Raw genomic sequence first — 25,427 nt, 5'->3', positions numbered from 1 at the left:
ATATATATTTCAGTGAATGTGACAAAACCAAATGGAGTAGCGAAATCGGCAGGGATTTGATGTACAACCTGTCAGAAAATAATTATTCTTTAGCCTTGCGAAACTTCTCAGCAGTAATAATCTTTACAGCGCATCGTTCACAGCAGTAGAAACACCATCACAAAGGCAATCAATAGCACCGGTCCTCCAGAGGAATCAATACTTGACTACAGCCTTTTTTTGGGGGCCTGATAGAAAGAAATGGAGTATTGATCTAGATGTTTGACTCCACGGTAATATACCATTAATCATATAAATCTTTATTTTTTTAAGTTTACAGGTACAAGGGAGTTTTGTCATAAGCAAGCACAATGAGGCTGAAAATCAGGAAGAAGTGAATATATGATGACCAATTTGGCAGTTAATGTTAAATGTTAGTGCTAAAAACAGGATTCTTCGATGACATGGATACAGAAGAAAAAACTAATAATAAGTATACCAAAAAAAAACAGTTGAAAAGTAAGATACAGTGTAAAAAAAGACACAGACAGTAACATGTAATACTGTACAATATTTGCATTTTTATTGAAACCAGCTTTACTGACACACATGCAATATCACTGTACAAGCGACACCACGGTTAGGTTAAATTATTCAACTTGAACATTTGTCAAGGTCTTTTTATTTATATTTTTTTTGCCAGTAGCAGAAATGCCCATATTTACAGGATCACAGTGGGTGATGGGAAAAGCAATATCTGAGCTCAGGTTACAGAGACGGTGGTTCACCAGTAGAGGTTCATCATATAAAAGGAACTTGTGGTTGGTGTGTGTGTGTTGGGGGGGTATAAGTATATAAATATATTGCTAAAGGTCTTTGATGAGGGCTTTCGAATGTGCAGGAATTGTTCATTGTAGTAGGTAGTGTCGGTGGTTTCGGCTGAAGGAAACCAAAATCCCCGCTAATCCTATTACGGTATACTGTGAGCTCCATGTGATTACATTTGAAGCAACGTTGTCGTGTTTGATACCACAGAAATTAGGAACGTGTACAGGGTATTGCTTGTATAACCAACATCACTCTCTGCAGCTATTCAAAAAATGAGAACAAAATGTAAAAAAAAGGCCACGCTACGCAAAAATAAACCTTCAGTTTGAAAAATAAATAATATTTTAAAACAGCATACAAAAAGTCTGGCATCACCCCTTTGCCCACACCGACTGGAAGTTCCTGTCTACAAATGTTAAAATAATAAATATCTTCAGGTTCCATTACCAGTTAAAGGTGGGTTAAATGAAGTTCTCTTGGTTTTCTCTTTGTCCAAAACTGGATTATAAACAGTAGGAAAGATCCGCCGCAGAAATTCTTGAGTTCTATTTAATACTGCCCATATCACAATGGTTTACGTCACAACAAAATACTGCCGGTTATAAAACTGTACAGAAAAAAAACAACAAAACGATTTGTCTAAAATACTTTTTTTTTTTTATTATTATTTCCACTGTTAGTGCGAGAAGAAAATGTGAAAAACAGAGTAACAGCCGTGCGTCCTGTGCATTGAGTGCCACCTCTGCGACCCTTAACTCAAGATGCCACGGTGAACAGCGAGCGGCGCAGCCCTTTGGCCTCGGTGGAAGAAAGACAGGCTTCGCTGCGTCCTCTAAGCTCTACTCAGTAGCTACTGTAGGTCTACACAGGGATGCACAGCCTAGACAGAGAAGAAAACTGCACCAGACGATCAGCCCCCCCACACGGGTTGGTTCACTTGACATCTAACAGCCTACTAAAGACTCGGAGTGGAACGTTCTCCCTGGGGGCCTGCAGACACTGCTGGACACGGTTCCTTTTTCCCCCAGTATTTGTATTGTCAGAAGCTTTCGTGTTGCTTTTTTATTTCCTCTAAACTACGCACGGTTACAGGTGTCAGTGTCATAATGTTTCCACAAGTTATATGTTGTTGACTTATATTGGTTGAATTAGTTCTCTTTGGGGGCTGAAGGTGTCACCGCCCTGCTGGTGGGAGGTCAGCGGTGCCTGTAGTGTCTCATGAGGGGCACAATGCAAGATGGTGGGCCTGAGAGCTTGAGGAAGGGGTGCTGCAGGAGCTCCTGGGCGGTGGCTCGCTGTGAGGGCTCCCTCACCAGCATTAAGTCCAGGAAAGCTCTCAGCACAGATGACACCTAAGTGTAAAAGAGTGGAAATCAGCCATAACCAGATTACATTTTTAAACAGAGGAAGTGAAAGTGATTGTTTTTGTCATTTCGAGCACCGCACATGGTGACACAATGAAATCCTCTGTGTCCTCTGCATTTAACCATCACCCTTGGTGAGCAGTGGGCAGCCATGACAGGTGCCTTGCATGGCACAGGCACCTCAGTGGCACCTTGGCAGTTCGGGATTCGAACCCGCAACCTTCCAGTTAAAAGTCCTTTGTTACCCACTAAGTCAGTATCATGAGACACGGTTTTCAGTTTTTAGCCTGGAAATCATAGAAATAAAAAGTTCCCTAAATTAACTATTGCAGAAAACCTCCATTTTATTTACCATGAAATAATGACCAGATCATCTCACTGTCACGCCCTGTCTGAGCCTCTTTCTCACACCTGTCTCTGTCACAGTTTTAAATGTGCATCATACCAAGCTTTAGTCTTAAGAATTACTCTTATGGCAATTTGTGGCAAGGAGTAATCCATCAGTTGAATGTTTTAGTAAGTCTATCAAACCAAGCCTGGTAAACTAAAATATAAAAAATGATGACAAATCATTTTGTCGTCCATTCTTCAGTTTATCCCACTGGTCTTACTTTATGGGACTCCTTTAGCCGAGGTGGCAGGTTGTCCCGTATTCGCCTCATTGCCTGTAGCGGGGGTTCATTGAAGTAAGGAGGCTCCCCGTCCACCATTTCAATCACCATGATACCAAGAGACCAGATATCCACCTACAAATTGAACAACAACAGATTACCAGATTATTGCTGACTCCATACCTGTTCTACCACATTGTTATTATTCCACATCATACACAATCAAGCAAGAATGTTATACTGATGCATTTGAAGAAAATGACAATTTAAAAATACAGCATATATATAAATACAAGCATTTCACTGCATATCATACCATGTATGACTATACGTGACAAATACATTTTGAATATATTATTTTGGTTATATGTTATATGGTGTGAAGCCCTTTCCACACAGTAGATTAACTCTTTCCCAATGGTGTATTTGATTTAATTATTCTCAGAGGTTCTTTAAAATGTCTTGTATTGCTATGGGTTGGTTTGTCTATGTATGTATGTACCTACCTCAGTTCCATAAGGCAACCTGGAGATGACCTCTGGTGCCATCCAGTACGGGGTCCCAACTAACGACTTTCGTTTAGGAACTTCTTTGGACACTTGTGCACAGAAGCCAAAGTCAGACAGCTTTATCTGAAGGCAAACAATAAAGAAAAACAAACAAAATACTGAACAAGGCCAGAAACATCTCACATCTTTTCTGGAACCCACTGAACATTTCCCTGCCAAGATCTAAAGGCCACTGTCTGTGACTGGTCATTAGCCATTGCTGTAGCACTGCGGTATAATGGGGTTGTATGTAGGGCGAATTTCAGAACAAATTAGCAATTAATTTGTCAAGCCTTCTCCTCCTAATTAGGAGGTATTGGCTCAGATTTAATTACTTGGAACTAGTTAATAATGTTTTTTCCACTCTCCTCTCTGTCTTTGTCATTTTTATACACCTTCACCTGTAATCAGAAACAATGTGCCAACCATTAATACAACAAGAGATAAAGATTTGACAATATTAAGGGTAATATAATAATTATTACAAAACATTTATTTTGTGCAACAAAATCACATATCAGCTGCAATATTTTTTGATTTATTACATGTTTATAAAGTAATGAACAGTTTACTGAATTTTATCTGAAACATGTATACAGCGGTTTCAGTCCATCTTTTGAGGACAACCACAGCTGCTTTCCCCAGTGCACGTTCTCATTTTCTTTCTCCATCATTAGTATCCAGGGCAGCATCTCGTAGTTGCAGCAGAAGACACTAAAACTAGCTGGAGGAACATTGCGTCTCATTAATGCATCTCCTTGGGCTGTTTTTTGTCATAAGCTTGATGAGTCTACGTCCACCATTGAGAGAGAAACATTGAGAGAAACATGCAGTATTAGCCTTAGTTTGCTAGCCGGAAGCAGAAAACTCTTTTGTTTTTCACATTGTCATGTATAAGACCACAAGCATATAATTATTTTAATATATAAAACTATAAGAATGAAAAGTGTTTGTATTGAACTGAGTGATAATGGGGTTTGACCTGTATTTGATTGTAAGGCAGGTGTAATATAGAAATGGCTGAACAAGCACAAGACTAAGATGGACATCCAGAGGAGGCTCATGACAGGTTGTCCATAAAAGCGCTGGCGCATGCATTCCCCTGGCGGGAGGTGTCTGCTGTCCTTACCCTGCCATCGCTTGTGAGGAGAATGGAGTCGCTCTTGATGTCGCGGTGGATGACGCCTTGTGTGTGGAGGTAGGAGAGGGCCTTCAGCACGGACAGACACACCGTGGCAATCTGCTCTTCATTCATTCTGCAGAGAGTGCCATGTTAGAGGAGCTCCATCAGCAACCTAAACCAACGTTTTCCATTTCATTTCTGCCATTTATGAGGCACCGTTAACCAGAGCGACTTACAATCAGTATTTACAGGGACAGTCCCCCCCGGAGACACTCAGGGTTAAGAGTCTTGCTCAGGGACACAATGGTAGTAAGTGGGGTTTAAACCCTTGACTTTGTGGTCTTCTGGTTCATTGGCGATTGTCTTACTCAGTAGGCTACATTCGCTGCAATTACTACATAGTTTAGGCAGCAGCTACATTCAGTGTGGTGAGTAGTTAAATTGCACATTTAGCAGTGAATTAATCATTATTAATCATGATTAATTCTTAAGATCCAATTTTGGGTGAATCTTAAATGTAGCCATTGTCTCTAGCTAGGAGGAATATTGCAACCATGTCATGGGACAGACCACATACGCGAAGAAAAAAAATGCATCTGCATCAATTGATGCAAGTTAAACATGTTAAATGTTTGTTATTAACAAATAATGCCTTCATCTTGACAAGAACAATTAACATATGGATTTATTTTCCAATTAGGAAAATAGACAGACTCTGTTATTCAGTAGTTACATTGAATGCAGTAACTACATGGAATTATGTCTGCATCAGCTGGGTCCTAGTGGTGGTAAGGAGTTACTAAATAAACATGTTTAGTTTGACTGGAATGCATAAAACAAGTCCTGCATACAACAGTCCTGCATTTCCTGACTCTGTAGGTCTGATTTGTACAAAGAGACTACTAGATCGGAACAAAAAAAAAAAAAACGGCCAAACGAGGACAATGGAAGTGGAAAGATGAAGACAAATGGCTCGGAAACGGAAGAACATTCTGTTTGAGCGAGCAGACGACTGTCTGTTGAGTGTGAACAGGAGGGCCAGCTGTCGAGGTTACTCCCCAGCCCCCCACTGTCCTGTCCCCTCGCTCATCTGCTCTGCCTGTGGGCTCACTGCTTCAGTCAGGAAAAATCCCGTCTTTTTCAGAGGACAGTCCTCATTCCCAGCACTGGGGTGTCTTTAATTACTCTGGCTGTACGTGAGTCCAAATTTTGCAAACAACAGGAGTTGAAGAGATTCTGCGGCATGAGGACTGCAGTCAGTGTGTTCTGTGTGTAAGAAATTCTCAGTTTTGTACGGTGCATACCAGCCTTAGACTTATCAATTACGAAGTCATCATTTCTGTAAAACTTGTTGTAAATGGGACCGTGCAAAAGATCTTAGTAAACTGCCAAACATTAAACAAGATCTGTGATCTTCTTTCTTTTTATTCATGTCTATAGACACTTTTTCCAGGTCCTGCTTAAAATATCATACCAGGCTGTCTAGATATCAGTGCAATTTACCGCGGGAGTCTTAATTTTCTGCAGAAAAATTCCGACACACAAAACTTCATTCTCAGGTCAGTCCTGCTTGGGGATTGTTCACTAATGTCGCAATCTTTAGCTTAAACGAAAGCGCTGAAAATCTATCCGCATGTTTGGTTTTGTATTGTTCCTGAGATTTTTATGTTCTTTGTCTCATCTCAGTTGTGACAGTAATGCTGTGTATAGTGCAAGGGTCACCAACACTGGTCCAGAATGCCACTCATGCAGCACATTTCGCCCTCAATGAGCACCCCGGATTCACCCTCCCTACTTATTACCACCCAGGTCTTGAGTTGAATCACGCGCGGTGTAACATGGAAAGATCTAAGCTGTGCAGGGCTGGTGCCTCCTGGAGTTGGTAACCCCTGATATAGCGTGAAGATGTAATCTTGTGCAGCGCTGCTTCCTCCACAACAACCGTAACGCCACGAGCCAAGAGGACGGGGCATGAAGAAGAGGGCACCCGCTAATGTGGGACATGCAGGCGCTAAACAATAGCAAGAGCAGTCACGATGACGAATGCTGCGGCGCTGAATGGAAACGTCTGCGAGTCGTGAGCCCCCCACGCGCACCAGCGGCTCAGTGGGTGAGCGACGGAGGAGGAAAACAGTCTGATACTGACAATGCCTATCATAGCTTCATGCTTTCCAGTGGGATTGTGAGCTGCTGAATACAAGCTGTAATCATGAAATAGTCAGTACAGTAACATTCGGTATGTAATAATTCGACTAAATTATTCAACTATAAAAAAACAGCTTGTAATGACATTTGTGTGGGTGTTAGAAGGATATTATAAAATTATACAGAGCTATAGAGCACAAAGAACTATAAGATATTGTGGTATCTGTGATTTCACTTAGACTTTTTCTTGTTAAAAATCACTTTAGTCACAAAATTGTGAATCCTTTCCCTCTCCCACAGTGAAGCAAGACCTCCACTCGTATGCCGTGTACAGAGGTTTCCATCAGAACCTCCAACCGTCAGCCAAGAAGGCTGAACATACTCCTCCTCAGAGGCTAATGAAGTGTCTGCTGCCGCTCTCATGACTTCACACTGAAAGGGGGCGCCTGTCCTCGTGAAAGCCTGCAATTAGAATCCTCGCCATGCAAAAAAAAAAGAGCGCCAATGACTGTAATTACGCGTGCGGTTTAAGAATGCTTAGTTTGCGGAGGCTGGTGTGCACCAAACTCCCGAGGTGAAGCATTTGCTCAAAGTTTAGAAACATGGAAATATTCTTTTAATTTCTACAACTAGGAAAATGGCTTTAACAAGATATGACTAAATCAATACTTCCACCCCTGGGTGTACCACGAACCGGAGGATGGCCCATTTATGTTGGTGCTACGAAAGAATTGCAGATGCCATGTTAGATGACACATGACATATATATCATTAATCATTATACACACATATACACACACATATATATATAACATTAACTGCATAAACCCAAATGTTTGGGTTTCAGCTATAAATATATAACTGTGAAATTATGCATTTCTCATGCACCTGCTCTGTAATTAATTTTATTTGTAAATTTTAGTTTATTATGTAAAATTCATCTCTATGTTAAGCAGTGTCTGATTGCACCAAAGCAATAGGGGCCAAAATAAAAATGTATTGTCCCTGAATAGAATCATAATCCATTTATCTAGATACATACCTGATTCTCTAAGGAACCCAACTAATATTTATATATTTCAGTACATTAAGGTGTCATGATGGTTCTTGTGATGAACATTGGTGCAGAACAGACAAGCAACACTCTTTGTATTCATTTTTTTCAATAGGCAATATATTATTATCACTAGATTAGATTTTCTAAATGTTGGTAGTACAATAATAGTCAGCCCTAATTTTTTTTAGCCCTATTGCTTACCTTGTATGAGTGACAATATCCGTCAAGGCTCCGCCTTCCAGAAACTCCATGACTACCCATAGTTCATCGCCAACCAAGTAGCTATTGTACATGTCCACGACATTTTCATGATGGTAATCCCTCATAATGACAACCTGAGAACAGAGAATAACATTTACAAGAAAAATAAATGCATTGTATTCTATTAATGCACAAATACCATCAGACTTCACCATATTTCGAAATTTGGAAAGCTTTCATCCTTGAAGGCAAAAAAAAAACAGAAGCAATGTTTGTAATCCTGTTTGTGTTTTTTTGAGAAAATGAGATTAGCAATCTGGTGAGTCACTGGTTTGGTTTGAGAGGAATTTTGAGGTGAGAACAACTCCAGCAAGCCTCCTGATCACAAAGCGGATTCCGCATAAACAAGAGGACATTATTTTCCCTGTGGTTTGACTTTGAAATCTGACCAAGTGGATTAGCAGCAGAAAATTAATTTCTCGTTCATTTTTTCTCATTATATGAAACACCCACTCGTTTGGCAGCTCACCCTCTACCTATCACCAAAAACATACCCTGTGACACGCTCATACACACAAATCTAATGACTCACGCGCGCCTGACCACAGCTCCGCTGAATAACTCCTACACACGCCAAACTACGGCTCTCACCTCATTGAAGAGCAGCTCGCGCCGCTGCTGCTTCCGCAGGTCCATCTTCTTCACGGCCACCTGCTTGCCGCTGTGCTTCTCCGTGGCGATGCACACGATGCCGGTGGAGCCCTCGCCGATCTTCAGGAAGTTGTCCAGGTACTCGCGGGGGTCGCCGGGGTTCACCACCAGCTGCAGCGCCGCGCGGAACTGCTCGTGCGAGACCCGCGATGGCGCCTGCTCCGAGGACGAGCCCCAGCTGGGTGGAGGGTAGGCCCCTGGGGGGATGTAGGGGGACGACGGCTGGGAGTGAGCCCCCTGCGGGGTGTAAGGTGGGCTGGGCTGCAATGGAGGGTGGTGGTAGGGTGAAGGTTTGAAGTGGAAGGGTGGTGGGTACTGGAAGCTGGAGGGGAAGCCAGGCTTCGGGTGGCCCTGAGGTAGCTTGAAGGGCCCACGTGGGTATGTGTCGGCTCCCGGGACCTGTGGGCTTCCGTCCCGTGACGTTCTGTCAAATTCACTCTGCAAAAGAAACAGAAATTTATATAAGAAAATTGTGCATTTAAGAAAATCCTTGGTGCAGGATTCTAAAGAAACTTGAATCAAGCACATTCTGCCCTTCAGACAGAACAAATGCTTTATCATTAACACAGTGCAGTGATTTTCAAGCACCTAATTTATCAAGGAGCTAATGCTTTCTGGGGGGTGACGCCCACCACAGCGGATGGAAGGTAGTAATAAGCCAAAAGCAGCTTCTGGGGATTGCCAGTCTGCTCAAAGTAAGTCTAATAATTTGACACAAGAAATTGTTGTTTTTCTCTGGATTATTGTGGATGAAAATCTTATCGTTGGACAGCACTAACTTGCAAATGTCTGTTTTTATTTCTTCTGTAGGTGCCAAGATGTTCTGGCAGTCACTTAATTCCCCAGGAAACGGGGCACTGCAACAAATGTCTACTGAAAAGACACCAGTTTTTAGTTGATATGCTCCATCATCATGCACCATATGCACTGTGAAATGAAACCTGAGGTGAAAATACTGCATTGTACGACAGATTTATCTCAAGGCTCCGTTCTCCGCCCGAATGCAGTTTAAACCTCAAGACACTGTTGTGTGATGAAAGTCTAACATTAAAGCAGCGGTGGTTTCAGGTTGTAAGTGGGTGGCCTAGAGTGTAAAGAAGGGGAGACATAATTGGAAGGTGTCTTGTCATGGCTGCCCACTGCTCACTAAGGGTGTGCTGCAGTGTCTTCACTTTCACTTCACATGAGTTCTTCACATAACAGTGGCTCAGCTTCTGGCTGCAAATTTTTTAGCATAAATATAAAATATATTTTGGCTACTGGTTTCGACATTCTACAGCAAAAAAAAAACACAAATGTAGAGTTCAGTTGAAACTGCTGAAACTCAGATTTAACTAAAAATGTCTCCGAACTGTCACTGCATGTAGCACTGAATCTTATCCAATGTTGAAAACCTGTATTTAGTACAATTATATAGAGAAATTCATCAGCATTTGTTCTACCCATCTCTAGGACACCCACTCCATGTCTTTGTTCCATGTAGCTCTCATGACTGAAAAATAAAGTGCTAAATAGTTAGTTACTGCATATCATATATTTAGGTGCTATGCATGGTGCTTTTTCCTATAGTGGCTCCTATAGGGCTTTAAATGGGGTCTCTGTATCATGCCAAACAATGCACAAAACCACAAATTTTATAATCACCATGCTGCGTCAGAGGCTACAGTAAATACACACACATTTTGTGGTAGTACAACGTTTTATATATTTTTTTATGTCATGGGTTACATCGCATCCCAATTATTATGTAATGATCACAGTTCACATCAGGCCTCTAAACAAGAGTCCTCCCTTTCGTTAGAACTGCCCCGTTCAGCAAGTGATCACACCTCCCCGGATGGGTGCTAAATTAAATTAGACCCGCCACGCCCACTGAACACAAATTCCTCATGACAGGATGCGACCTACGCTCAAAATACCTTTTGATGAGAGCATTTGAGCGGCGCATCCCAAATGCGTAGCCTGCGGTGTCGGGACTGCTCATAATTACGCCAGTGGAATCCTTTAATCAATCATCTTCTCCAGAGGTGCTGGCGAGAAGGAGTCCCGAGACCCCCTTTTCTGCGCCGCGCGGCTATCGTTTGCCAGCGCCGGCACCGCTGGCTGGCTGTCAGCCAGGGGTCTCCTGATCCATGTTCGTTAAACGCACATTAATCTGAATTTGGCAGTGTAATCAACAACCCAAGTGAAGTGTGAAATTGAATTCTGCGGTGGAACATCGTGCGGCCGTTTTTATGCAAAGGCTGCAGAAAAGGAAAAGTGCCGCAACATCAATTTGTCGCCATGAGCTGCGGCACTTGCTCCCCGGTGTGTGTGTGTGTGTGTGTGTGTGTGTGGGTGTGTGTGTGTGTGTGTGTGTGTGTGTAAAGGAGTGAATGGAGTGTGCATTACTCCCCGAGCTGTCAACTTTTACACCAAACCCACCAGTTCACAATAGCAACAGAAGAAGGAAAAAAAGAACCCTTTGCTCAATAAAAGGGTTTATTACAAAGTGTCTGAGCCTAGATGAATGGGGAAATGCTTACACTGCACACAGCAGAATAACTGCTAATTACTACCCAACTCGATTATTATCAACCTATAAAACGTGCTGCAGCCATGAACACATCAGTTCAGATGTCATAGTACTGTAATAGGTCCATCTTTGGAATTAAACAAATGTGTATTGCAATGGAATTGACACTTGGACAGAATTATGATGACCGGCAGCAGTTATAATTATGAAGGGCAAACATTCCCCAATTACAATCTGCGCCAAATGCACTATTTTTCATGACATGCATTTACTGATGCATCTAAAAAAATTCATGAAATTCTAAGCTGTATATAGATATAGACTGTAATGATACAGACTGTAATGATCATTGTCTAATGATTTGTTACGGTGCCTTGAGCTGGAAAGGACAGCGAGGTCCCTGGACAAATCCCTTATTGGAAGAGGTGGCTTTTTCAGGGTTACTCCATTACAGCATTTCTTTCGCGTGGGTTCCGTCCCCCACGCTTCACTGGAGCCCTTCGCTGGGTGCAGCTGCTCTGGGGTCACTTGTCTACCAAACTTCATCTCCAACGAAATGGCAGTCCAGCCTAGACGGGGCGAACCCAGCATACAGGGTTTTAATTTGTTCTGGCCTCAATATCTTATGTTTTTGGCCAACTGCATCCACTGTTTTTTAAGATCCTTTTTTTTTTTTAAAGATTTGCACCATGCCTGTCAATGCAAATAATGGTCAAACACCACACTTCACATTGCTGTTGATTAAGCATCCATGTGTGGCGTTTAACACACGAGGTGTAATCAGTCACCGTTCCACTCTATTTCATACCTTTACTGGCTCAAATCATTTCATAATTTCAGCAAGCAAGTTGCAGGACGGGATACTGCATGTTTGGCATGGTCACACCTTCTGAGATGTCCCAGGGGTATTTCAAACATGAGGAAAAAATGAGGGAAAAAAATGAGGAAAGGCAGAAGGAGGTTTAATGCCCTTTTAAACAAGTTATAAGCTTGTGTCTGTATTCGGTCCGGAAGGGGTAACTCCAACTCCCCTGTCCTGTGTTCTTGTAATAACCCCCCTGTCTTGTGATGTCGTGCGTATGCGTCCTCTTTCCCTCGTTTAGCAAAAGAAATATTGAAAGTCTTGCAGTGAAGATAAAGTGCAGTAAAGGAGGTAAGAAGGTTAACATTGCTGTGGTTTAATTGTCCAACTATTACTACTGTAGTACTACTGGTATAGGAACAATATCAACAACATAATAATCATACAAGTAGTGCAATTTGAGTGTTGTGCCACTACACATGGATGCCACAGCAGAAACAGTCACAGTATGGCGACAGAGGTTCGAATTGTATAGAGTGAATTACATTTACATTACATTTACATTTACATTAACAGCATTTTTCAGACGCCCTTATCCAGAACGACTTACAATCAGTAGTTACAGGGACAGTCCCCCCTGGAGCAATTTAGGGTTAAGTGTCTTGCTCAGGGACACAATAGTAGTAAGTGGGATTTGAACCTGGGTCTTCTGGTTCATAGGCGAGTGTGTTACCCACTAGGCTACTACCACCCTGTGAATCCAAGGACCTTTTTTGGATCCTAAAATATTTCTTATGTCTATTGATAATAAAATACTTTAAATATTAAGCATGAATCATAATACGTTCCTGAGACATGGTTTAAAGACTTAAGGCCACTGGTACACCATTTGGCACTGGTTTTACTTTTCTGCATGAAACACAGCAACCCTAATAATGTGACATTAGCGAACATGCCCCATGTCTTTAGCTGCAGTAAAATATGGGCCTTTACATTCTGCAGCATATAAAAAACAAAAAAAAACAAAATTGGGTTTACTGATTCTTGTTTTTGCATGTTGTTTTGCATGTTTTCAGATTGAAAAATTCCAACCAACCATCTGTGTAAGCTTACGTGCAAAAAGGATGTCCAAAAGAAACATCCTAAAGCCCTAACCCCTGGGACTGCACTAGCTTGCCCGTCTCCTGCTCTCGGATGAACCGCCGTTATCGCCGTGATTGCTAGTGTTCCGTTAATTGATTTCTGCGGCCCGCTCATAAAAAGTAATTCTGCGCCTCTGGCAGGCCAGCCCTCGTTCGCCGGAGAGTAGATTAAGCGGTGACACGAGATCCATCACTGAGCCGGCGCCGTTGGTGCACTCCTGCACCACGGCCCGAGGAGAGATGCGGCAGAGGAGATAATACCGTATCAGCGTGCCATGTGAGTGAGCGAGGGGGGATACGGAGGTGAACACGATCCTGGACAATACACCCACGGGCCTAAACTGCACCAGTCTGCCAGTTACACTACAATCGGTCAGCACGTGCCAAACCACCGGTAATATATTTCAGTAATAGTGTTATAAATGCACACTGAGGGGCATTAAGCAGCAACCTACAGCATAATACGTCCATTTAACACTTCTGACTGAGGTTTTATGGAGGCTTATTCACTTTCACGAAACAGTGACCTTCCTTTCTCCCTCTCTGGGATGTATTAACCTCAGGCCTAATCACACTGACTGAATAAGACCATTCAGAGTCTGCAGCTCTTGGAACAGAGTGTGCTAGTTCCCAAAGTGCTCAATAAAGTGCTTTGCTCATTAAAATTTGTAAGATGGTCTACAAATTTTATACTGTATGTAAACATAATTTTTAAATAAAAAAATTATGTAACACATGCGGTATAAGTGCATGTGATGAAAATTATATGAATTAAAATTGAGTTATGGGCATTACGGAGACAGAAATCTAGCAGCTAAAAATTATAATTTAATACACACACTAAATAAAAAGTAAAAAAATAAAAAGTAAATAAATTATGCACTACTACACACATATCTAATTGTTTTAATACGTGACATGAATTTTCATCTCTTCTGATGGCAAATCAATAGCTTCAGTACTCAATGGGGATGTTGCCATAATTACACTAGGTTGGCAGCAGAGAGACTTGGCATTGTTGCACCCATTCATACAAAATACCAAATCAGCGATGAAAATGCGTGGCCTTCATCATGTTTGGGAATGAGGAACACCCAGTCATTAATGGCTCATACAAGGGTAGTTATAATCAGCATATATTTATCAGAACACAGCACCAGGCGTGGCACATTGGGAGTGTTTTCTAATGCGACATCAAGAATACCTTCAGGATTGACCAAAATAAACAGAAGAAATCCATAAAACAAGGACTAATAATGAATTTATGAATGAAGTTTAAAATGGAAGGAGCCCAAAGTAAAGACAGACAACTCTAACACACCCTACGTCTTCATCATGGATTATTAAAAACACCTCCTGTCAATACTTCACATGTGTATAGTAGTTTAGTAGCAATATAGCTAGTAGGCTGGTTGTAGCCTGGTGGGTGAGACACCCGCCTATGAACCAGAAGACCACAAAGTCAAGGGTTTAAACACCACTTACTACCATTGTGTACCTGAGCAAGATACTTAACCCTGAGTATCTCCAGGGGGACTGTCCCTGTATCTACTGATTGTAAGGACGCCTGCTGTAAGTGCTGTAAATGTAATTGTAAGCTTGCTGACAGGCTGTCAGCAAATATCAGCAGGGATGAAATGTGATCTTTGTTATAGTTTTCTCTGGATCATATCTGCAAGCAAACCACACATGGAGATGGATTATAAATCAATCTGACATTCGTAAACACTCCCCGTGCACTGTCTTGTATAGTGCCTTAAAGATATACCCCTTTTCTGTGGGACATATTTTAGGAAAGCTATCGAGGGGAAGGGAGAAAACATTACCTTCCCAATGACTTGTGTTGCAATGATAGTCTCCGAGAGGCGTGGATATGTGTACGAGCTGTAGGGGTGTCCCTGCGGCGTGGTCTTGAAAGCACCGATGCCATAGGGCAAGTTGGGCTCCTGCAGACCCGAGCCGGAGCGCGACCGCTGTCGAATGGCAGGCTGCGGACTCGTCTGTGTTATGTATGATGACTTTGGCCGCTTGTCGTAGTCGTCCCTCAGTCCGGCACCATAGGCTCCGCCTGGCCAGTCTCCATCTGGGTAGCTGGTCTGCTCGCTGTGGAGAGAAACCCGTGAGGGCGTTCCCAGAGGCTGTTCCCGGTAGTCCTGGCTGGAGGAGCCCCCCAGAGATGCTCGGTAGTAGCCCCTACTGGCCCCCATCACGGCCTCATCCGTTGACAAGCGGACCTTGGACTCCAGGTAGGTATGATAGTCCGGAGGCATCTTGGCATAGTCAGATGACTTCTGGGGCATGGCATCTGGGTAGAAGGGACTCCGGATGGCGTGGCCATTTTGCTTGACTGAGAAGCGGTAGTGCCGCCCCACAGCCCACTCACCATCATAGCCACCTTTCTCCCGGTATGGCTCCAAGGAGAAGTCTTTGGAACTGTCCAGGTCACAGGAGTACCGGGCGTAGTAGTGGCTGAAACCATTCTCCTCTGGTGTGGCGGCATTGGCTTTAGCCACAGAAGCCGATTGCTGCTTACCGCCGCTGGCATGGTGGGCTCCCGGTGGACTCTCCTTCCGGAGCGAGTTGGACCGGGTCACAGAGATGTTGTCAAACTCCTCCAGCAAACCGTTGATCGATGCATCCTTGGGCGGGCGGCTCCCTCGAACGATAGTCTGCAAAAAGGAGAGAGCGAACAGTAAGTGATCCCACCACATCTGGCTCTTGCCTGGAGCTGATGAGGGGATGGGAGGGTAAGTTCTAACAGCAGGGCAATGTTGGCATCTCAACAAGCAATGATGGTCTCCACCACAACAAGCTGAACTCAGCTCTGTTGTCGCTCTTGGTTATGTGCATGCTAGATGTTTAGCAGCATCATGTAATGCAGGGGATTGTTGGAAATTCAAACATTACATTTCTAAACAAAGTGCCGCACAGATTTCCGTAAACAGATTAACATAAAGTAGTTAAGACCCACACTATTAATCTCGTCATTTGGGAGTATTAGCAGTGCATTTAATGCAGCCAAAAACAAACGAGGGCACTGCTCAGCCCATCCTACACTTTAAGAGCATTTCCCATCAGCAACATGACTCAATGAAAAGCATTTTAACACCAAAAAAAAAACAAAACATATTTTTAATCCCAAAATGCCTTGAAGAGCATTGTGCAGTACAAGTAGTGAGCAGAGACTCAATGACACAACATCTGTACAAGGTCAACATAGAAAAGAAGTGATAGTGACGAGCCTCGTTGCTATGTGTTCCGAGAGGTCCCATCATAGCGTGTGGTGCTGTCATATTAACAACACGAATGGCCAATCAATACAGTTGCACCCAGTGGTTTTTCTATTGACTTCTCACGCTAATTAGGTAAGATTCATTTTTTCGAATTTTTGAAACCACAGTCACACATTTAAGAAACATTTTTTCCTTCCAGGAATGTGAATTTGAAATTCAACCTCCAGACCCGGTTGACATCTACCTGGTACATCCGCTGAGGCTTGATATCCCCAACCACAGGATATTGAGTTTGTCACATCAATATCATCGTGCAAGGTCTTTTCCATTAGTAGCTAACAATTTGGATGCAAGGGTGCAATCACATGACACAGTGTAACGCGATGCCATAATCGGTCTCAACCCAGGGTCTCACCACCACCGCAACAAGGAGCTCAACATTTCATATAATTAACTAGAACAAGCCAATGAATGGAAATAATTTGCCTCAGCAAAAAAAGTGCTTCTTTAAAAGTCTTTCCTAAAAATGTTTGAAATATGTCTCCAATATAGAACCAGTTTAATTTGCTTGAAAGAAATACAATGAAATACACTGACTCATGAATTTGCCCCATATAGCATTTTAAGGTGTCTGGTCTATAAATATACAAGAGTCGAGGACATGTGGTGGCCATTTTCTACAAAATGAAATCTCTAATATCTATCTAATAATAGTTTTTTACAAAACTTGAATTTGACTTATGCCATCAAAGGTTTGTGACAGGGTGGTAGTAGCCTAGTGGGTAACGTGTCTGCCCTTGAATCAGAAGACCCAGGTTCAACCCCACTTACTACCATTGTGTCCCTGAGCAAGACACTTAACCCCGAGTCCCTGTAACTCTGGACAATTGCATCTGATAAGTGCTGTACATGTAAATTTAAATGTAATAAGAGTTAAGCCGGACCACTCCAGTGCGTGATGTATTTTCATTAGTCAGCTGTGGGTAGCTTTAGTGTCCTGTACGAGCACTCTCGCCCAGTTTTAGTGTAGTTTGTTACTGGGGGGAGGGGTCGGGGGAGAAAGTTCTGAGCACAAATCGATGGACTTCGAGCCGCCTCGACGGTGAGCAGCGAGAGGTGGCAAGAGTGATGGTGATGTGGGGGCAAGGTTAATTACGTGCCACATCACTGTCAAGCGTACAAATCAAAGTTGGGAGGGAAGATTAATTTAAATCAGGACTTGATACTTTGGAAAGTGAGTATATAATTCTCCCTCTCTCTCTTTCTCTCTCTGTCTAATTCAATTTACCAATTTTTTTCCCTTTCTTCATGTCTCTCACAAAACCTCTCTCCCTATTTCCCTCTCTCACTCATCGCCCTCGTTGCTTTGTGTTCATCTTCCCCAGTGTTGCTGCCGGCCGCGCCGTGACAGCAGCCATATTTCACCGGAGCGGCGTCTCCGGCCTGTCCCGCGGTGATAAGCTGTAATAGATCCGCCTCCTCGCTGTCGTTCATTTCAAGGTAAGCAAGGTGAGGGGCCAAAGGAGCTGAGCAGGAGAGGGGCGTGGATGAAAAATCACTCTCCGGAAGATAAGCGAGGGTTAACCTTGGTCAAAAAGGGAGGGGGTGCTGGGTAATTAACGGTGTTGCCCTTGGTGTTACCGTACCCCATTGTTTCTCGCTTTGAGCCTGTGCTTTTCACTGGGGGTGGGGTTGTCTGCCACTGGGACGACCCTAAGACCTCAACAACCTCAAGTCCAATTCAACTCATCACACATGTCTGACATTTTGGACAGAATCTATTTCAAAATGTGGCAATTTTTCATGCGTTAAATTTCACTGAATTAAAAGTAAATAAGATTAAGTTTAAGATAAGATTAAGATAAGATTAATACACAAACAAATGTATTTAATGCAAGTAATAGTGTTAGAATTAGTATTCATTTTAAAGTGTACTGTATAAGGATATATAGGCATATATTTATATAGTTGTGGCAGCAGTGTTGGTGTACACTAAGCTACAGTAAGCTGATGACCTTTTTCTACTCGCCTAAAAAAAATCACAAAAACACTGAAAACGTCTAGAATTTCACTCATGCAAGAGTTGTTGTTATTCAGATTGCACTGTTTAATCACTTTTATTCAGATATTCTGGTAATGCTATTACACTTTTGCAGAAGATGTGCTGTGAGCGCTACAAAAATGTGTGGAGCCACACAGTCACGATTCCTCCTGCTGAAACAGCCATTACAGGCTCCAACACTACATTCACAAGTACCATTACTACTGGAACGCCTTTAATCACTTAAATCAGGGCACGCTTTTTAAAACCTGGATGTAAAGACATAAAATGTAAAGAACTCAATATTGTACCCTTTTTCTCAAAACACACAAAAAAAAGAAAATGATAAATGTTTCTTCATTTTAGGAAGCGTGATGATAATTTTGATTAACATGAGCATTTTGTCCATTGCCATTTATTGCATGCTTTTTAATTTCGACTCTGCTATCTGCCCTGGCAAAGTAATGTACACTCACAATGCTGAACAGTCTCTGAGTGACTGTAGAACTCTGGCTCCCTCTACTGTACATTGTATGTACAATTCAAGCTGGACCGCAGGAACACTAGGAATTCATTTCCTACTGACCGTGAAGACTAAATTTATAGTGAGTTGTAAATTTTTTGTTGAAGAGTAATTAAAAGTGCACAAATAGTATTCCATCCGGGCCTGTGAACATAAAATATGCGTGTAGCAAATTCATTTACTTTTACGGCACTTGGCATACTTACAAATGTGGAAGTGGCGGCTAGTGACTAAAGAAGTAGACTCGTAACTGAAGGGTTGCGGGTTCAAATCCTGATCCGCCAAGGTGCCACAGAGGTCCCCTTGAGCAAGGTACCATGCCCACGAACACAGATTTAGCTGTGTGCATGATGTGCTGTGCTTGCTGTGTAGCACAATGACAAAAACAACTTTTTTTTTTCATTCTGACCTTTTTGATCCCAACCAAACATACAAGACCGGTCAGCAAAGCAGCAATAAACATAAAAAATATGTTTGCACAGATTCACAAACTTCAAAATATGCCATTCGATTTCACTTGATGAGATCCAAACAAGCCTGTGTCCTGTGCATATAAATGCGTTTGCACACTAGAGGGCGCTGTGTAATAAATTCTCAGTCCAGTAAGATACCAAAGTGGTGGAGCGATTAGCGTCGTGGCCTCACATCTCCGAGGTTGTGAGTTCAAATCCAGGTTCAAACCCTGTGTGTAGAGTTTGTGTGCTCTCCCTACGTTGCTGTTGGTATTCCCCGGGTTCTCCTGTTTCCTCCCTCCATCCAAAGCCATGCATGCTAGTAAATTGGTGATTCTGAAGTGTCTGTAGGTGTGAGTGAGTGGACGGTGGTGTTCTTGCATCTACACTGTGTGCATAATTATTAGGCAAATGAGAATTTTGAGGATTAATTGTTATAATGAACAAATTCATTCTAACGGTCAATCCAAAACCTGAAACATGATTTTTTTTTGCAAAGGAAATGTGAGTGTGAACATTCTCTTTCATGATTTCACTTTTGTTAAAGTGAGAGCAATTACCAAACAACTCACGTAACAGTGATAATCCTGCCATTCATGGAATCTGTCAGTTTCTTCATCAGCTGAAGATCCACGTTTTGTGCTGCAGAAACTAGAGCCCAGATACCCGCAAGTTCTCCAAAGGGTTTCGGACAAAGGAGGAAAGGGAAACAAGTCATTATTCTTCCAGATGATTGTCTTAGCGCCATGTTACACGGGGCAGTGGTGGCCTAGCGGTTAAGGAAGCGGCCCCATAATAAGAAGATTGCCGGTTCGAATCCCGATCCACCAAGGTGCCACTGAGGTGCCACTGAGCAAAGCACCGTCCCAACACACTGCTCCCAGGCGCCTGTCATGGCTGCCCACTGCTCACTCAGGGTAATGGGTTAAATGCAGAGGACAAATTTCACTGTGTGCACCGTGTGCTGTGCTGCTGTGTATCACATGTGACAATCACTTCACTTTAAAAATTTTAACCCCCACTCATCGGACCTGCTTCAGTCTGACCGAAGAAGACATTTCCACTGCAGTCCAGCTCCCCCTTTCCACTTACGTTAGAATTCTGTCCATAGACTTCAGTTCAGCACCATCTTCCCCTAAAACTGTTTGAGAACCTTTGTCTGTAACTGGATACTGGACTTCCAACAACATCTCCAGCACCATCAGTGTTCTCAGCCCACTGCTGTTCACTCTCATGCACTGCCCTGCACAGCTCTAACCACATCATCAACGTCTCTGACACGACTGTGGTGGCGCTCATCAGTGATGAGGCTCAGAAGCAGGCGTAGTGGTGCAGCGAGAACAACCTGTTACTGAACGAGGAGAAAACCAAGGAGATGATAGTTTATTTCAGGAAATCTTGCCCCACCCACACACCATCCACAGCTCCACGGTAGAGACTGTAAACCAAATTCCAGGGAGTTCACATCTCGGACGACCTCACCTGGACCACCAGCACCACCTCCAAAAGCTGTGCAGCATCTCCACTTCCTGAAGTGGGCCAATCTTCCCCCACCCATCCTCACCGTCTTTTACAGGGACACCATCCTGACCAGCTGCATCTCTGTGGTTTGGCAACTGCCAAGTTATTGACGTAAACCAGCTAAAACAGAGGCTGGCAGGATCACTGGAGCATCTCGCCCTCCACTACAGCAGATCTTCAACAAGCGCTGCTCCAGGAGGGCCTTCTGCATCGTGCCTGACCCTTCCCACCAGTCACACGGACTCTTCTCACTCCTCCCATTTGGCAGATGCAATCGTTGCATCGGGGCCACCACACTGCCGAACCCACTCCCTGCCCCCCCAATCCCCTCACCGCACACAAACACCCGTCACTGTCTCGTGGTGACACATGCAGCTTTATGGACCACAAACCCATTCTCAGGAATCTTGTCCATGTCAAACTTAAAAGTTTACATATCATTATTACACTTCTAGCTTTAAGTACATAGTTATTAATGCTTTTTATTTATGCCTACTCCATGTAAATCTGCCAACTCTGTGTCCTATTTGTTCTCGTCTCACTGTAACTGGAGCCTCGTTGTATCGTCCTGCTGTATTTCTAGCTAAGATGACAATAAACTCTACTTTGACTTTGACTTCCATCTTCAAGACCTTTACTGGCCAGCCGTGCAGTGGAGTACTTTAATGCATCTGATGGTTGCATTGTCCTGCATTGAAATCATGGTCTGCTTGAAGAAAGTGTCTTCTAAAAACTGCACGAAGGTTTTCAAGTTGATTTTGAGCCCATCCAGCTAGCTGATCAATGATCAGCACCTCACCTCCACATTGTTGCTATCTGATTTGAGGTGGAGCTCTGTGCCCTTCCAGCCTCGGGCCCGTACATCTGGTCACATGCATCTCATCAGTCCATAAAACCTTTGAAAAATCTGTCTTGAGATGCAATTGGCCATTTAAGCTCATGCGTCTTGTTCGGTGGGGGTCGTGTTTCAGCCTTCCTCACCTTGACCATGTTTCTGAGAGCTGAATTTGTATTTCTGGTCACTACAAGTAGGTATCAGTTCTGGAATATGGTGGATAACCGGAGGATAATGGGCTCCTGGTAACTTCACGCTTGATTCTCCTCAATTCTTTTTTATCTAATCTCTGTTGACAATTTACATTTTGCATTTATTAGAAATCCTTATCCAGAGCGATTTAAAATCAGTAGTTACAGGGACAGTCCCCATGAAGACGCTCAGGGTTAAGTGTCTTTCTCAGGGAAAGTGGGATTTGGACCTGGGTCTTCTGGTTCACACGGTCAGTATGTTACCCTCTAGGCCACTACCACCACTGTTTGCAACAAAATGTTTGATTGTTCTAGAATCACATTCCAATATCTTAGTAATTTCAAGAGCGCTGCATCCCTCTAAAAGACGTAATAGTTGTGCACACCTTGATATAGGTCAGGGGTCGGCAACCTGCGGCTCTTTCATCCTTACACTGTGGCTCATACAGCTCCCACATTCATATTTGGTAAAAATAATAGATGCAGTGTTGTCTTCATTTTACATGTCAAAAGTAATTTGCGGCTCCCGGTGCTTTCTCTTTTGTGGAAACCAGGTTCAAACCGGTTCTTTGGGTGTTAGTTTGCCGACCCCTGGTATTGGATGTTGATCTCTTTAGGCCACACCCTCCCTCATTACACAAATACTCATCTCTTGAAATGCTTCAATCCAATAAGGGTTTATGTGGCTTGTAATATATGCATATAAATTATGGTATGGTATTTGTTATGCTTCATGTGACTTTTGTTATGCTTCTGATGCCACGTGGGCCTTTGCACAGAAGAATTTCACGCACATGCACTGTACCAGTGAAAAGTAATGAGACTATTGGAGCAATCAGCAATTAGTTGTCTGGTGACATTACGTTATCTTAATAAGAAATAAGAAATCTGTTCAATATTAACACATTAATTTAGCATGTTCTTTGTCTTCTGGATTGTAATGTGTAATTATTCAGGCCAACATGGTAATTTTGGAAGGGCTCCACGCTACAGTTCTCTGTAAAGTCACTAGGTGTCACTACAGTCTAATACACAAGAGCTGTCCCCATACAGATCCTCTCCCATCAGCATGGTTTAATTCTAACCCTTGCTAAATTAGGACCAGGCAATGGTGCATTAGTCAGGATGAACAAATTGAAAGAGTATCAATGCTGCATGCGGCAGGAGAGGTGCACTGGTTTAAAAAAGAGATTATGACCAAACAAGTGGTGTTAAAAAATGCAAAAATTGTGGAACCTTTATTTTGTCATTTGCTTCATTCCAACTCTGCCTACTATTATATCTATGATAATAGAATGGTTGAGTTGTAAAGAGTGGCTGCATGCCTGACCCCCACCCCTGACTACCTCACACATAAAGGCCTTTAGTGTGGCCTGAGCTGATGAATCGGCACTCCATGCTGAGTCATACCCACACGAACAAACCAAAAAGCCAGTGCACCAAAAAGAACAACTGGATATATACAGTACAGGCCAAACGTTTGGACACACCTTCTCATTCAATGTGTTTTCTTTATTTTCGTGACCATTTACATTGGTAGATTCTCACTGAAGTCATCAAAACTATGAATGAACACATGTGGAGTTATGTACTTAACAAAAAAAAAGTGAAATAACTGAAAACATGTTTTATATTCTAGTTTCTTCAAAATAGCCACCTTTTGCTCTGATTACTGTTTTGCACACTCTTGGCATTCTCTCAATGAGCTTCAAGAGGTTGTCACCTGAAATGGTTCTCCAACAGTCTTGAAGGAGTTCCCAGAGGTGTTTAGCACTTGTTGGCCCCTTTGCCTTCACTCTGCGGTCCAGCTCACCCCAAACCATCTCGATTGGGTTCAGGTCAGGTGACTGTGGAGGTCAGGTCTCCACTTTTTGTTAAGTACATAACTCCACATGTGTTCATTCATAGTTTTGATGCCTTTAGTGAGAATCTACCAATGTAAATGAAAATGTAAGAAAACACATTGAATGAGAAGGTGTGTCCAAACTTTTGGCCTGTACTGTACATCAATACGCACTGATGGCCTAGTGGTTTAGGAAGCGGCCCTGTAATCAGAAGGTTGCCAGTTCGATTCCCAATCCGCCAAGGTGCTACTGAGGTGCCACTGAGCAAAAGCACCGTCCCCACACACTGCTCCCCGGGCGCCTGTCATGGCTGCCCACTGCTCACCAAGGGTGATGGGTTAAAAGCAGAAGGCACATTGCAGTGTTTCACAATGACAATCACCTCAATTTCAATAGTATAACAGCAGCCAGTTCACCGACACATCCGGGTCGACCATGTATGCAGGTCAGCAGTTATTAGAAATATAAAATGTTGATTGAAAATGTGTCACTACAGTCTAATACACAAGAGCTAATTAGTTAGAGCTAAGAGTAACTTATTTCTTGTCTATGGCCAAGGGACAAGACAGCAGGAACTAAGTATTGCTGTACATGGCCACAGCAAAGCATTTATAGGATGACATTGTGTAATGACACTCGTCCATATCAAATGAGCCTACGGTGAAAGCGGAGTCGTAAAACGGAAACTATTTTCCTCTACTTGGTAAATGAACACTTGGTACAAAAATACCCCCCCGACAACTCAGGCAACAGCGGCTCATGATTCAGAAACATAAATCTATACACGTAACATGCCCCAATGCTGCAAGCAGTTCATAGTTACGTTCATTACTCCTTGGAGTGTGAGGTTAGGACAGTTCGCAGACCAGCTCGGAATGTAATGCGTGCCTGTTCTGCACTGCCGGTAGAATACAGCACCTTGTTGGATAAGAGTTTCATGGCTCGCCCATCTGGCTGGGTGGAGTGCAGAGCTGCTCCGTTTACGTGTCCCGTTCGCCTCACAGACCGCTCCGACCTACGTTCCAGCGGCGCCGATGGGAGCGCCCGGTCTCTCTGCACTTGCCGTCGTCTCCCTCACTTGCTCTGTGTGTGCCGTTGTCCCTCGTCTAAGCTACCGTGTGTGAGTGTGTCACCATAATTCACCCGCTGCAGCTGCCCACCGCACAGGGCCGGCGACTGTGCCCAGCGATCAGGTTTCCTCAGCATCGCATGCTACCGCCGGGGTGGCCCAGTAACAGGCCAGTACTGACCTACTCCCGGTCTCCTTGGTCTCCAGCCAGGAGGAAGGCCCTGGAACACAGTGGGTCAAGGCCCATTCACTGTACCGAGTGCAAGTACTCCGTTATCAATATATCTAATATATCCCTCAGCCTGATTCTGGACTTATGGATCCCTGTATTGTTCGATATATTCAGACTTTCATTCCATATATTCAGTTCCCTGTCAATATATATATTATTTATTTCTTGTTTGGCTTGATATATATATATATATATATATATGTGTGTGTGTGTGTATGTGTGTGTGTGTGTGTGTGTGTGTGTGTGTGTGTGTGTGTGTGTGTTTTTTTTTTTTTTTTAGATTTTTATTAATCTGTTCTAATATATGGGTCTTTTTCATAAAGTGCCAGTGAAATTAGGCTTCCTCGGCAACAATAATAAAATGAACCAACAAAAAAGGCAATTGTTAATTGCATACCAATTATTTGTCTGCTAAATTCCTTCATGTTGCAACCCTAGTTTCAGGATATTTTTAATCAAA

General features: G+C 43.0%; 1 protein-coding gene across 5 annotated transcripts in view; it reads right to left on the bottom strand.

The window, feature by feature from the left end:
* Nucleotides 1-537: 537 nt before the first annotated feature.
* The window catches only part of pak5 (p21 protein (Cdc42/Rac)-activated kinase 5), a 56,067-nt gene continuing 31,177 nt past the window's right edge, over nucleotides 538-25,427 (bottom strand). For 3 of the 5 annotated variants that reach the window (XM_029002367.1, XM_029002366.1, XM_029002368.1), the window contains 7 exons: nucleotides 14,853-15,695; nucleotides 8,508-9,005; nucleotides 7,857-7,990; nucleotides 4,460-4,586; nucleotides 3,289-3,414; nucleotides 2,783-2,917; nucleotides 538-2,159 (listed from right to left, as the gene is read on the bottom strand). In XM_029002367.1, the coding sequence (XP_028858200.1) occupies nucleotides 2,004-2,159; nucleotides 2,783-2,917; nucleotides 3,289-3,414; nucleotides 4,460-4,586; nucleotides 7,857-7,990; nucleotides 8,508-9,005; nucleotides 14,853-15,695 (2,019 nt within the window). In that variant the 3' untranslated portion in view covers nucleotides 538-2,003. Of the gene's footprint in view, nucleotides 2,160-2,782; nucleotides 2,918-3,288; nucleotides 3,415-4,459; nucleotides 4,587-7,856; nucleotides 7,991-8,507; nucleotides 9,006-14,852; nucleotides 15,696-19,847; nucleotides 19,927-20,367; nucleotides 20,532-24,584; nucleotides 24,812-25,427 lie in introns of those variants that run through there. The other 2 variants (XM_029002369.1, XM_029002370.1) reach the window with 2 other exon arrangements.

The sequence above is a fragment of the Denticeps clupeoides genome, chromosome 14, assembly GCF_900700375.1.
Source record: "Denticeps clupeoides chromosome 14, fDenClu1.1, whole genome shotgun sequence".
Lineage (NCBI taxonomy): Eukaryota > Metazoa > Chordata > Actinopteri > Clupeiformes > Denticipitidae > Denticeps > Denticeps clupeoides.
Note: the sequence above shows the minus strand (reverse complement) of the source record. Positions and strands in the feature narration are given on the sequence as shown.